This window comes from Mirounga angustirostris, unplaced genomic scaffold (assembly GCF_029215605.1).
Source record: "Mirounga angustirostris isolate CCGP_5_RB_7025 unplaced genomic scaffold, mMirAng1.0.hap1 SCAF_1, whole genome shotgun sequence".
Lineage (NCBI taxonomy): Eukaryota > Metazoa > Chordata > Mammalia > Carnivora > Phocidae > Mirounga > Mirounga angustirostris.
This window is the reverse complement of record NW_026991709.1, coordinates 195,740,235-195,752,853: the sequence shown is the minus strand read 5'-3', so window position 1 is coordinate 195,752,853 and position 12,619 is coordinate 195,740,235. Positions and strand designations below refer to the sequence as shown.

The following is a 12,619-nucleotide window of genomic DNA, read 5'->3' as shown; positions in this document are numbered from 1 at the left end:
GCCAGGTCCCTCAAGCAGCATAAAGGGTGAGGGGTACGTCCCCCAGCCAATGTGCTCAGATCCACCGAGCTCTCCTTGAGCCCCAGAGGGTAAGCTCAGAGGCAGTGGGATGAGTTTGCTGCCCCGTGCGCCATGCATTGGGCAGGGAGCTGAGGAAACCCGATTGTTTATGAGGTACTCCAAGCCACCCAAGGCGTCTGATCTATATTGGGGTGGCTTAGGAATAAGACACTGGGTAGCTCTGTCATAGGAGCAAAGGACAAGCAAAAACACACTGAAATCTCTCTGCAGAGCCTGTCAGCCTCATGCACCCGGGTCCCCTCAGGACTTGGCTCCTGATGACACCTGAGCCCTCCCACCATCTCCCCGGCCCTGCCAGTCACTGACCTCCCATGCCCACCCACCACAAAGCCTGCCCCCTCAAGAACTCCAGGGACCTCTCTCCAGCACCCGCCACCCTCCTCGACTGCCCTACATCACTCCCCCTCCTGACCACTTCTTTAGGAGACGTTGCATTCCTTCATGCCCCTGGCTCTGCCCCATCAGCCCTCACTCTGGCTGCTTTGTCAACCTTTCCCTCCATGGCCCCTTAAACACAGGGACCCAGGATATCGCCCCAGCCCTTCTCAAGCCCCCAGTTCCTGGGCCCAGGTGGCCACTCAACCCACAGCATCACCTCCTAACTCTATTCAATCTCCAAAGCCTATCTCCCTGGGCCCGATCCCTGCCCCACTCAGATGCCCAGCCCTCCCTCAGATACCGGCTGCAAGCAGCCCACCCACCAATCACCCAGACACACCAGCTTCCCACCCATGTAGGCTCTCGGCACTGCTGTCCTCTCAGACAGATCTTTGCTCCTCAAGCAATGGGACCAGTCCCAGCACGGCCAGCCAGGCTGCAACTTTGGGACCATGGGCCAGAGTATGGCATTCAAGGTCCTCCCCAAAGGGTACCTGCTGGTGCACCCTACAAACACCAGACCCATGCTCCTGATCCATCAGAGGTGAGACTGGACCCTCCCAGGGTCACCTAGAGATCCTCTCCCCTCAGTGTCAAATCTTATGTGGTGAAAAGAAATAATAATAAAAAATTAAAAGACTTACGTGGTACAAACCACATTTCCAGTACTCACTTGAACTCCCCCAACAGATCTTCTCAAACCCCATAAGGTACTATTACCACCCCCTTTACAGATAGGAAGCAGCCTATACTCCTAACCTGCACTGCCTCGTCACCTTCCCTTCCCATCTCTCCTGACCCCACACTCAGTGGCGCCTTCCCGCCCAGCACTCCTCCACACCTGCCAACCTTCCCCCAGTCAACCCTGCAGATGTGCCCGATCTCCAACCCAGGCCTGGCCCAGAGCAGAAGAGAGGCCTCTAAAGCCTGAAGGAGGGGAAAGAGGGGTGTGGTCTCCAAGCAGAGGGCAGACCCCATAGCTGCTCTGTTCTAGAAGCTCTGTCTGAAACGGCGGCTGTGACAAACCCCAGGGCTCTCTGTTGAGGAAGGTACCAGTTATGTGGCTAGCCCCTGCCACCTGGTGGTGGTATCGGGCAATGCAGGCCAGACTCCCTACTCCAGGATCTCCAGGACCCAGACTTGGCAACACGGGCGTCATGAACACAGTACCTGGTTCCTGCACTCCCTAAGCTCTTGACACAGACCAATTCGTTACCCTCCCAACACCATCTGTGAGGGAAGCCCTATCATTGTCCCGGGGGGCCCAGAGGAGTCAAGTGACCTGCCTAACGTCACACAACTAGGAATGCTGAGGCTGGCTGCGGAGCCCACCCTCCACCGTGTGCTTTTTAAGACCAGGAGCCTCTCCCTCTCCTCGGTTACCTCAACATCTTAGAGTCAGCTAAGAAGAGCTCATAGTGGGTGGAAAGGAGAGCTCTGAACCCCAAGTCTCACACCTTTGTCCAGACACATCCTTCCCATTTTCAGGTGCGAATTCTGGAAAGGAGCCCATGGTCTTTAAACTTAGTCCCAAGTCAACAACCTCAGCTCCTCAAACAACTCCAGCTCTACCCCTCCCCAGTCTCAGCCCCAGGCCCACAGGCCCACCCACCATTTTGCCCCCTGCACAACTCCTAGTTCCTCCTATGGCCCCTCGCCAGCTTCCTTCCCTGGCCCCATCCCCACAACGGAGGTGGCTCATGGCCCTCCCCAGTCACACCTGCCCTCAAGACAGTTCCATGCTCTAGTACCCTCCACAAGCTCATTCTAATCACACCCAAGTCCGTCCCTACCCCACCTCCCAGCTGGAACCGGACACAGCCCATGCTGACTGCCTGCCGCTCTGCCTTCCGAGGGCTACCATTAGATCAGGGGACACAGCCCCAGGGCTGCCTCCTGAGCCTGGTCTCTAGCCTAAGTTGACCTTCCGTATGGTCCTTGGCTCCATACCTATGGAGGACACCAGGAGGCCAGAGGTGGCCAAGGTGCCATGAACACTGACTTCTTTTGACAGGCCTGCCCCTTTCCCCTTAGCTCTAGAGACGAGTAGCACGGGTAGCCCCTGAGAAGCGGCCCCTGAGCAGAGCCCTGGCCAGAGATCCACTGCGAGCTCCTCGTCCCGCCCTGCAGTGTGCAGGAGACTCTGCCGGCTCCGGAGCAGGCTCCACAGGGCTTGGTGGGCGCCAGGGAGCGCCAGGGTCCACCTTCGGGCCAGCGTTCCGAGCAGCACGGCCATGGCACAGACTGCCGGCCGCGGGAGATCCCAACGGGCCCGGGCCTTCTCCCCACTGACCGGGGCCGTCCTCAGGCCCGCCTCAGTACCACGGCAACGAGCCGGCCACCTGCCGCCCCAGCCCCGCCGCGGCCGCTCTCGGACACTCACGCTGATAGTGCTGCAAGAGCCGGTGTGTCCGCACGTCCCACACCTTCACCGTGTTGTCCATGCCGCCGGCGGCAATGCACGTGCCGCTGGGGTGGAAGTCCACGAAGGTGACAAAGCTGGAAAGACAGGGGCCACCACACGCTAGAGGAGGACCGTCCTGGCTCGGAACAGACCCCCAAACATCCAGCCCTTTCCAACATCCCTACACGTCCGCTCAGGCTGTTCCCCAAACCCAGAAGACCTCCCTCCTGCCCCGCTTCTTTACCAGGTGGCCAAGGGATAGCAAGGAGAGGGTGAGAACAGTGGCTAACAGTGACCGGACATGGACTCACCAGGGAGCAAATCCCAGCAGCCACTTCTACATACAAGTAGAGAAAGTGGTCTTCAGCCCAAAGGTCAGCCGACAGCTTAGGGTGTTTAGAGTCAGGGTTGGGACCCTCATCAAAGCCCCCTGCCCGCTGAGGCCCAGCCCCAAAGGGCCAGCAGGGCCCCAAGGCCACTGGTTGACTATCTCCAGGAGACAGGCCAAGGGCCCCCAATATCCCCACACGTGACATCCAGGCTGGCATCATGGCCGGCTCTCAGGAGGAGACTTTCCCGGGGGCTCCCAGCCTACCTGCGGAGCGCACAAGCTGGCGTTCATCGAGAAGACCAGAACAGGTGAGGCCCTACTCCAATGCGGGCTCCTCCCTCTCCTGATGATGTGGCACAACGTGAACCGCCACCAAGAACTTACAAGAACCTGACAAGCCTTTCATTTATAAAACCATCACCACAGCTAACATACTAACATGATTTTGGGAGGTCCAGGGTCACCTTCTTTCAGAGAGACAAGTCACAATTCTGAGAACTGGGAAGTGAAAGGAAAAGAGAGGCCCCAAGAATCACATGCCTTAAAGTTAAGCACCCGTTTTTTGTGGGGATGGGGATGAGACTGAACCTCCCGCTCACATAGGAAAAAATTCAGAGACAGAGAGAAGCAGAGACGTGGCCCCACATAAGGCCACTGGGGCCCCTTCATGCCTAGGTCCATGCTTTTCTTGAGCATCTGCAGGAGGAGGACAGGGTCCGGTGACTTACCCGCCATGCTCACAGTAAGAGTGGACACACTCCCGGCTCGTCTTGTCCCATAGTTTGACAGTCTTGTCATCGCTGGCAGACACGATGAGCCGCCCGTCTGGGGAGAACCTGAACCAGGCAGGGCACAAGTCACACCACCGTGGGCACTGCCCACTGTCCTCCACAGCCACCTTCCTGAACTGCCCACCACCAGATCCCAGAACCAGCCAAAGCGTGAACACTGCTCTGACTCTGAGCGATCCTGGGCAAGCGGCTTTCCCTCTGTGAGATGGGTAAGAATGGTACCTACACTCATGGTGAGCAGGGAGCAACGCTGTATGCACAAGGCCCCCAGCACGGCACGTGGCATATGGCAAAGTGCGTGCTGACTGCTCATGCTATTAGCATGAAGGTGGCCCAAAGCCACCATCAGCATCGTTATCCTGTTCTCAGGTCCCCCAAGTCCACATTTGACTCTGAGAACCACCTACCGACAAAAATGTGTGGAGGTCCTGGGGACCCACCACCAAAGGCTGGTGTAGGCTTCACACTGGTTTGCTGGCCTGGCCCCTCCTATTCTCAGGAGCCTGGTGGTGAGGCCTCTCTGAGCAATCAGGGACCTCCCAGGACAAAGGTGCCCTGGAGAACAAGTAACTTGCATGGGGTCCCCAGAAGAACACCATAATAGTCCCCAACCTCTGACTCCCATGGTTTCCCAGCATCCCCAGACCTCCCAACCTCTTCCTCTGGAGCACGGAGATCTCTGTCGAAAGGATCAGAATAGCTGAAAGTGGGCACATTTGTGTCCGCAATCTTTGGACCCTGAAAGGTCCTATGGGTCACCTGGCGCCTATCCCCACAGCACTGCCCCCCACAGCAAAGGGAGAGCCAGCCTCCAGACCAGCCTCCTCAGAAGCCTCAACATCCACCCAGCAGCTCAAGCAAAACCAACTTCTGAGAGGCAGACTCAGCTTCAAACCCCAGCGAGCACCCAGGGGCAAGACACTGCGCTGTTCTGAGCCTCAGTGTCCTCATCTGTAAAATGGGAATGACACTGCCTAGCCTGCAGGCCTGCCATGAAAAGTGAAAACAAACTGTAGAGTGCTACTAGTGACATCATCTTGTCGCTATTGCTCCTAAATGGCCCCTGCCGACTTGCTTCCGGCCGCATTAGTCTGGAGGTCAGGGGCTCAGTCATGGCTGGCAACGAACTCACTTACTTGTCATATGTGAGCCAGAAGCTCCTCAGCAATTTACAGTGTGACAACTTCTTTGCTCCCATTTCCCCAGTAAGGAAGCTGAGGCTCAGGAATATGAAAGAGTAGCTAGTTCGCCCAAGGTCACGCCACTGGCGCCTGGCAGCGCCTCGGTGCCCCTCAAGCCCCAGGTCCCTCCGAGGGTCCGGGCGCAGGATGATGCTCACCTGGCGCAGCGGACCCAGTTGATGTGCTGGCTCAGGGAGAACAGGAATTTCTGGCGATGAGTTGACCACACCTTAACTGTTTTGTCGTCGGAGGCCGTCACAAAAGACTGGCCGTCACTGCAGAAGTGGATGCTCCTCACTGTGGCTGTGTGTGCACGAAACACGGTAGACTCGCCTTTGCTGCAGGGACGGGTATTCCGATTCAGGAGACCCACAACGGTGACAGGAGGGCCCGTGAGCACATCAACGCTCTCCCGATCCCTCAGGGGCCCTTCCCGACGTCCGTGCAGGCCTGCCACCCCAGCCCCCCACAAGGAAGGCCAGAACCACCACCCACCCTGCCCATGTGTGAGCAGCATCAGACGGGAGCCCTTCCAGGATGGCTGCAGTAAGCCCAGAATCCCTCTCCCAACCCTAAGGGGAGGGCTCAACTTCTGACAGCACCCCTTCAGAAGTAGGGCAGATGCCCCACCATGACAAGTCCAGAGCCAGGATGGGGACTGGAGTAGGGACAGCTCTGGTACCAGGACCCCAGGCTCAGACAAGCCCTTCCAAGTCTGTAACTCACACATTGGGTATCCAGATCCGGACAGTCTTGTCTCGGGAGCCTGAGGCCAGCAGGTGTCCCGAAGGGGAGAAGTTCACACAGGTGACAGCGTCCTTGTGGCCCGCAAAGCGGTAGGCGCGTGACTGGGGCTTCATGTGCCAGACCATGAGGCATGAGTCCATGGAGCCACTGGCTGAGAAAGCAGGGATGCTGTGACCCTCAGCTCTAGTGGGCCTTGAGCCTCCAGCAGGACGATGGGGTGAGGGAACAGGAGAAAGACCACACTTCCAGCAACTGCTGAGCTGGGGTTTAGAGCATCGATGGGCTGTCAGCTCTCCAAGCAGCAGGCCCACAAGAGAGCCAGACCAAGAGATGCCCTTCACGTGCGAGGCCTGGGCTGCAACCCAGCGGGCCTCTGAGAAAACTCATCCCCCATGGGGTTCCCCACAGTCACACCCTAAGGGCACTAGAGAGCAAGTCCTCCCAGCCCGACCCAATGGGCCTTTTACCACTGAGAGGGACCAAGTCAATCAGAAACGTAGAGATCCCCAAGACAGATCAAATGACTTCAGTTTGCTCTTTATCTACAGTGACCAGTAGTCTCTGGCAGGGGACCTTGACTATGGGATGAAGGGAGAGCCCTGTCCCTAGAAACAAGAAAGCGGCAGCCATGACAGCTGTGTAGGAACCCCCAAGCGACCAAGGAGCAGGGGTACTCAGCTCTGCTCTTTGCCCTTCTCACTGGATGCTCCCATACTGCTGTGGACAACAGAATCGAGGACCCAAAGAACAGGAGCCATTGTTTAGGGCCATTCTACCAGCCAGACCCAAGAGATGGCTGGGGTATATGCAGTGAAAAGCCCAGACCCTGGGCCCACCCTCCAAGGCTCTGTGCCCTTGGCAAGGCCCCCCAACTCTCTGAGTCCCACACTCTGCATGTAGAATGCAGTTCACAAACCCAGCCCCAGACAGCTGGCCAGCTGAAGCCAGATGCAGGGCTAGACAAAGCACCTGGGTCCTCACAGTGCCCTACCGCCCCCCCCCCCCCCACCTCCTAGCTAGAGACTCTGCCCTCTCAGCTCATAACCTAGTGCCGAGGAAGATGCCTCCTCTTACCCAGCTGCTTTGTGTTGAGACTGAAGTCCACACAGGTAACTGCATCTCGGTGGCCTTTAAAATGCCTCTCCAACGAGGGGTCCTCCTGCAGGAGAGCCAGGGTCAAATGTGTGAAATATGAATGAAGAAGGGGCTTTCCCAGGGCCAAGACTCTTCCTAAAACAGCCAGGGGGGTTTAAAAATGCTCAAGGCATGATCTTGTATATAGAAAATCCTAAGGAATTCGCTAAAAAACTATTAGAGCTAATAAACCAGTTAAGCAAGGTTGCAAGATCAATATATAAAAATCTATTGTAGGACGCCCGGGTGGCTCAGATGGCTGAGCGTCTGCCCTCGGTTCAGGTCATGATCTCCAGGTCCTGGGATCAAGGCCCATGTGGGGCTCCCTGCTCAGCTGGGAGTCTGCTTCTCCCTCTCCCTGCCTCTCCCCCTCTCAAGTGAATAAATAACATCTTAAAAAAATTTTAAAAACTCTATTGTACTTCTGCATATCAGCAATGCACAATCTGAAGAATGATAACAATTCCATTTATGACACATGAAAAAGAATAAACACTTAGAAGTAATTCAACAAGTGGGGCGCCTGGCTGGCTCAGTCAGTAGAGCGTGCGACTCTTGATCTCCGGCTTGTGAGTTTGAGCCTCACATTGGGTGTAGAGGTTACTTAAAAATAAAATCTTTTGGGGGCACCTGGGTGGCTCAGATGGTTAAGCGGCTGCCTTCGGCTCAGGTCATGATCCCAGGGTCCTGGGATCGAGCCCCGCATCAGGCTCCCTGCTCGGCGGGAAGCCTGCTTCTCCCTCTCCCACTCCCCCTGCTTGTGTTCCCTCTCTCACTGTCTCGCTCTGTCAAGTCAATAAATAAAATCTTTAAAAAAAGAATCAAGGAGAGAAAATGGGGGCCTTTCAGCAACCCCCATTTCAGGAATCAGATTCTGAACCCTCAATCGCACTGTAGACTGGCCAACGAACCCAAAGGTCAGCCTGGACAGGCCCCAAGAGGCAGTGCCACCATCTCTACTGTGCCCAACGTCGTCAAGGAAGCAGTAGTTCAGGACACTGCTAGGAAGACATGGAGAAAATATTCCAGACTCTTTCCACACAACAGCAGCTGTCTTAGCACTTGAAGAGTTATAGCCCTGCCATGCAAACATTTCCCCCTACCCCAAATATCAGAAACCTCAAAGAAGCATTTTGGGCGCACCGGGGAGCCCAGCAAAACCTCCTCCTGGGAAAAAAATGCCCTTGGGGCAGAGTAAGACCATTGCCACCCCACAGAGTTGTAACCAGAACAAAGGTCCCCATGGCCCTGTGCCCAGCTCCACCCCCAACACACAGGCCTGAGTCACCCTTTCAAGAAGAAATGGAGTGGCAGCTGGGGTGGAGGGCAACAGAGCAGCAACTGCTTCACCTGAACCTCTTGGGAGAACAAGATAATGCCCACCTCTAGGCTCAATGCGCAGAGGTAAGTTCAGTTCCACCTCTGACCAGGGGACCCCGAAACCTCCCAACATCCTTCCCACCTCCTCATCCCACCCGCCTCTGTGGTTCCTCAGTGGCTGCACCCTAAGGTGGTTTATATATGGAAGGAAGTGGGGAGGGACTTATGGGAAGGGCTAGATTAGGGGTCAAAAAGCCTGGATCCTAAGTCTGGGCCCTCTGCTCAAGGCCCCACATGCCAACAGGCACCACCCGGTCTTCCTGACTCTCAACCCAGCCCAAAGGCCAGACGTGTTTAAACAATCTCTCAAAAAGAGGGGTTTTGGAGTGCTTCCCTCTGGAGGAAACTGGGACTCAGGGCGCCCGGCCCAGATCACACTGCAGACCTGGGCTGTCCCGTCCGAGCACGGTGTTCGCTCAACAAGCCCCTACCCAGCCACCCACTGCTGAGGATGGTGAGACTGAGGCCCGGAGCTGGCCTCCAGCCCGACCTCCAGTCGAAACGTACTAGTACTAGTGTCTCCTCCGCTAGGATGCAAATCCGGGGAGCGGGGACTCGTTGGCCCGCCCCCGTAGTCCGCAAAGGGTCTGGCACTCAGGAGGTGCTCACTACGTGTCCCGACCCAGCGCCCCCTGCACAGACGGTAAACGGGCTGGAGAAGACTGGCTCGGGACGTGGCATCCCACTCGCCCCCTAGCAGCCATCACCTCGGCTAGGCACCCACAGTCCCAGCGGGGAGACTAAGGCCGGGCAACCACCGCCGGCAAGAACTTACAGGGCAAGGTGCCGCCATGGCGGGCCCGGGGCGCCCAAGGCGCCGGAGAAAGCAGCGTCGGCCGTTGCGGCCCGTTCAGTTTCCGCGCCCCCAACCGCCGCCAATAGCAACGCGGGTCGCGTCGCCACGCCCCGCCCACGACGATTAAAGGAGACGCTGCACCTCCGCTTTTTGTCCCCCGGCCGGAAGCAGAGCTGTGTGGCCGGTTCTACGGCCTCCGCGCGCAGCTCCGCCAGACCAGCAGCCCACGGGTGCCGCCGCCAAAGGTCTCCGTCCACTGTCACTAATCCCCTAAGAAATTACAAAACCCAGGATGAGGGGTTCACTGCATCGGCCCCGTAGCTCGGTTTACCGCACGACGAGCACAGCCTTCTGGGAAATGCAGTTTCAAGACGGCCGCCACCTTGTGTGTGCAGAAAAGTGGAACTACTTTTCCCAAGATACCTTGAGGGCGGGCCGGGATTAACCACCGGTAGGAAAGGCTTCAAGGATCCCGGAAGTGGAGGACACGTGGGTCATTGTATCTGTGTCCTCTTAAAGGGCCCTTGAAACCGGGCGTTCGCTCAATACCTTAAGGGCCAATTAGTCGCCCGTCAGAGATTCTTTAAATGGTTCACTCCTCCGAACTTAAAACAAGTGTCATTTAAAAGAACACCAGTCACTTGGAATCACATCCATAGGATTCTCCATGGGTGGAGAAACCTAGGTTCTATTCTGTTGTCGTCCTGCTTCATTGTGTGACCTGTGACCTTGGAGAAAAAAAGTACCTTTGCCCAGGCCTCAGTTTTGTAATATTGTAATTTGTAATATGAGGGAGTGTGATGCAGCCTGGTCCTCTCCAGACCCCTCAGCCCTGAGAAGCGGTTATAAGTTACATATTTAAAAGAGAAGGAGACATTTCTAGATATGTCTCCTGAAGCAAGGGAGACAAAAGCAAAATTAAACTATTGGGACTGCATCAAGTTAAAAAGCTTCTACACAGCAAAGAAAATAATTAACAAAGCCAGAATACAACCTACTGAATGGGAGAAGATACTTGGCAAATGACATACCTGATAAATGGTTAGTATCCAAAATATATAAGGAACTTACACAACTCAACACCAAAAATTCAAATAATCCAATTAAAAATGGGCAGAAGACAGGGACATTTCTGGGATGCCTGGGTGGCTCAGCTGCTCAGGCATCTGCCTTCCACTCCAGTCGGGGTCCTGGGATTGAGTCCAGTGTTGGGCTCCTTGCTCGGCAGGGAGTCTACTTCTTCCTCTCCTTGCCCCTCCCCCTGCTTGTGCACGTTCTCTCTCTCTCTGACAAAAAAAAAAAAAAAAGACATGGACATTTCTCCAGAGAAGACATCCAGATGGCCAATAGACACATGAAAAGATGCTCAATATCACTCATTATCAGGGAAATACAAATTAAAGCCACAATGAGATAATACCTCACAGCTGTCAGAATGGCTAAAATCAGAAACACAAGAAACAACAAGTATTGGCAAGGATGCAGAGAAAAAGGAACCCCCGTGCACTGTTGGTGGGAAGGCAAACTTTTCCACTGGTGCAGCCACTGTGGAAAACAGTATGAAGTTTCCTTAAAAAATTAAAAATAGAACTACCATATGCTCCAGTAATTCCACTACTGGGTATTTACCCAAAGAATAGGAAAACCCTAATTCAAAAAGATATATGTCCCCCTATGTTTATTGTAGCATTATTTACAAAAGCTGAATTATGGAAGCAATCCAAGTATCCATCAGTAGATGAATAGATAAAGAAGATGTGGTGTGTGTGTATATGTATGTATATATATACACACACACAAATACATATATATACATATATATATATATATACAATGAAATATTACTTGGCCATAAAATATAATGAAATCTTGGGGCGCCTGGGTGGCTCAGTTGGTTAAGCGGCTGCCTTTGGCTCAGGTCATGATCCCAGGATCCTGGGATCGAGCTCCACATGGGGCTCCCTGCTCAGCGGGGAGTCTGCTTCTCCCTCTCCCTCTGCCTCTCCCCCTGCTCATGCTCTCTCTCTGTATCTCTGTGTCTCAAATGAATGAATAAAATCTTTTAAAAAATAATAATAATGATGAAATCTTGCCATTTCCAACAATATGGATGGATCTAGAGAGTATAATGTTAAGTGAAATAAGTCAGACAGAGAAAGACAAATACCATATGATTTCACTTACATGTGGAATTTAAGAAACAAAACAAATGAACAAAGAAAAAAAGAGACAAACCAAAAAACAGATTCTTAACTATATAGAGAACAAACTGGTGGTTATCTGAGAGGAGGTGGGTGGGGAGATGGGTGAAATAGGTAAAGGGGATTAAGAATACAATTACCATGATGAGCACTGCATAATGTATAGAATTATTGAATCACGATATCATAAACCTGAAATTAATGTTAACACTGTATGTTAACTATACTGGAATTAAAATAAAAAATAAAAGAAAATTAATAAAAGAGGAGACATTCTAAGGGCCTGGCCACCAGGGGCCATCCCTGCTCACTTTATGCTGTCAGAACGTCCAGGCTGTCCTTGTCCAGAACTTTTACCCTGTCTCTGGGTATCTTCCCAACCTGGAGCTGACCTGGACCGGATATTATGCAACATTCAGGAAACTTCTGTCACCTCCCTGGACAGGCCAATTTGGCCAGACTCCAACACTGATTAGGATCTGGCCAGGCCCGGGGTTTTCTCATTACATCCTGAGACCAAAGATGGTTTCTCCATGGACCTCCAAACCAGAGCAGAATCAGAACCTGGCACAGATGGGTAGCTGGCATGTAGAGGACTGGGTCTCTCCTTCGGACCTAGAAAGTCTGGGGCCAGACGGAAGAAACAGAGACATCTTCACTGTGATTTGGCATAGAATTGGCTTCTTTACATTACAAATGTTCAAGCTCATTTAACTCAGACTCTGAAATTCTCCTTAAAACAACAAGTATTGGGGCCCCTGGGTGGCTCAGTCGTTAAGTGTCTGCCTTCAGCTCAGGTCATGATCCCGGAGTCCTGGGATCGAGCCCCGCATCGGGCTCCCTGCTCGGCGGGAAGCCTGCTTCTCCCTCTCTCACTCCCCCTGCTTGTGTTCCTTCTCTCACTGTGTCTCTCTCTATCAAATAAATAAAATCTTTAAAAAAAAAAAAGTATTGTATTATTCACACACCTCAGAATTGTTCAACATTGTTCAAAGGATGACTTTCAAGTCTTCCCGCCAACATTCACAACTCATTCAGCGATTCTCTTGTCTGCTGTCCAAAGACTTAAAGTGAAAAAGTTAAGGAAGAAAAAAAAAATTAAATACATAAATATCTATCCATTAAATTTAGAGTTTGTTTGTTTTTGTTTTTTTTTTAAGATTTTATTTATTTATTTGACACAGAGATAGAGAGC

At 53.4% G+C, this 12,619-nt stretch overlaps 1 protein-coding gene across 3 annotated transcripts in view; it reads right to left on the bottom strand.

The window, feature by feature from the left end:
- Positions 1-9,615, bottom strand: part of POC1A (POC1 centriolar protein A) — a 69,118-nt gene extending 59,503 nt beyond the window's left edge. The window contains exons 1-6 of one of the 3 annotated variants that reach the window (XM_064595567.1): positions 9,203-9,615; positions 6,988-7,072; positions 5,893-6,064; positions 5,325-5,504; positions 3,923-4,030; positions 2,843-2,958 (exon numbers count right to left, since the gene is read on the bottom strand). In XM_064595567.1, the coding sequence (XP_064451637.1) occupies positions 2,843-2,958; positions 3,923-4,030; positions 5,325-5,504; positions 5,893-6,064; positions 6,988-7,072; positions 9,203-9,220 (679 nt within the window). In that variant the 5' untranslated portion in view covers positions 9,221-9,615. Of the gene's footprint in view, positions 1-2,842; positions 2,959-3,922; positions 4,031-5,324; positions 5,505-5,892; positions 6,065-6,987; positions 7,073-8,934; positions 9,067-9,202 lie in introns of those variants that run through there. The other 2 variants (XM_064595565.1, XM_064595566.1) reach the window with 2 other exon arrangements.
- Positions 9,616-12,619: the final 3,004 nt, after the last annotated feature.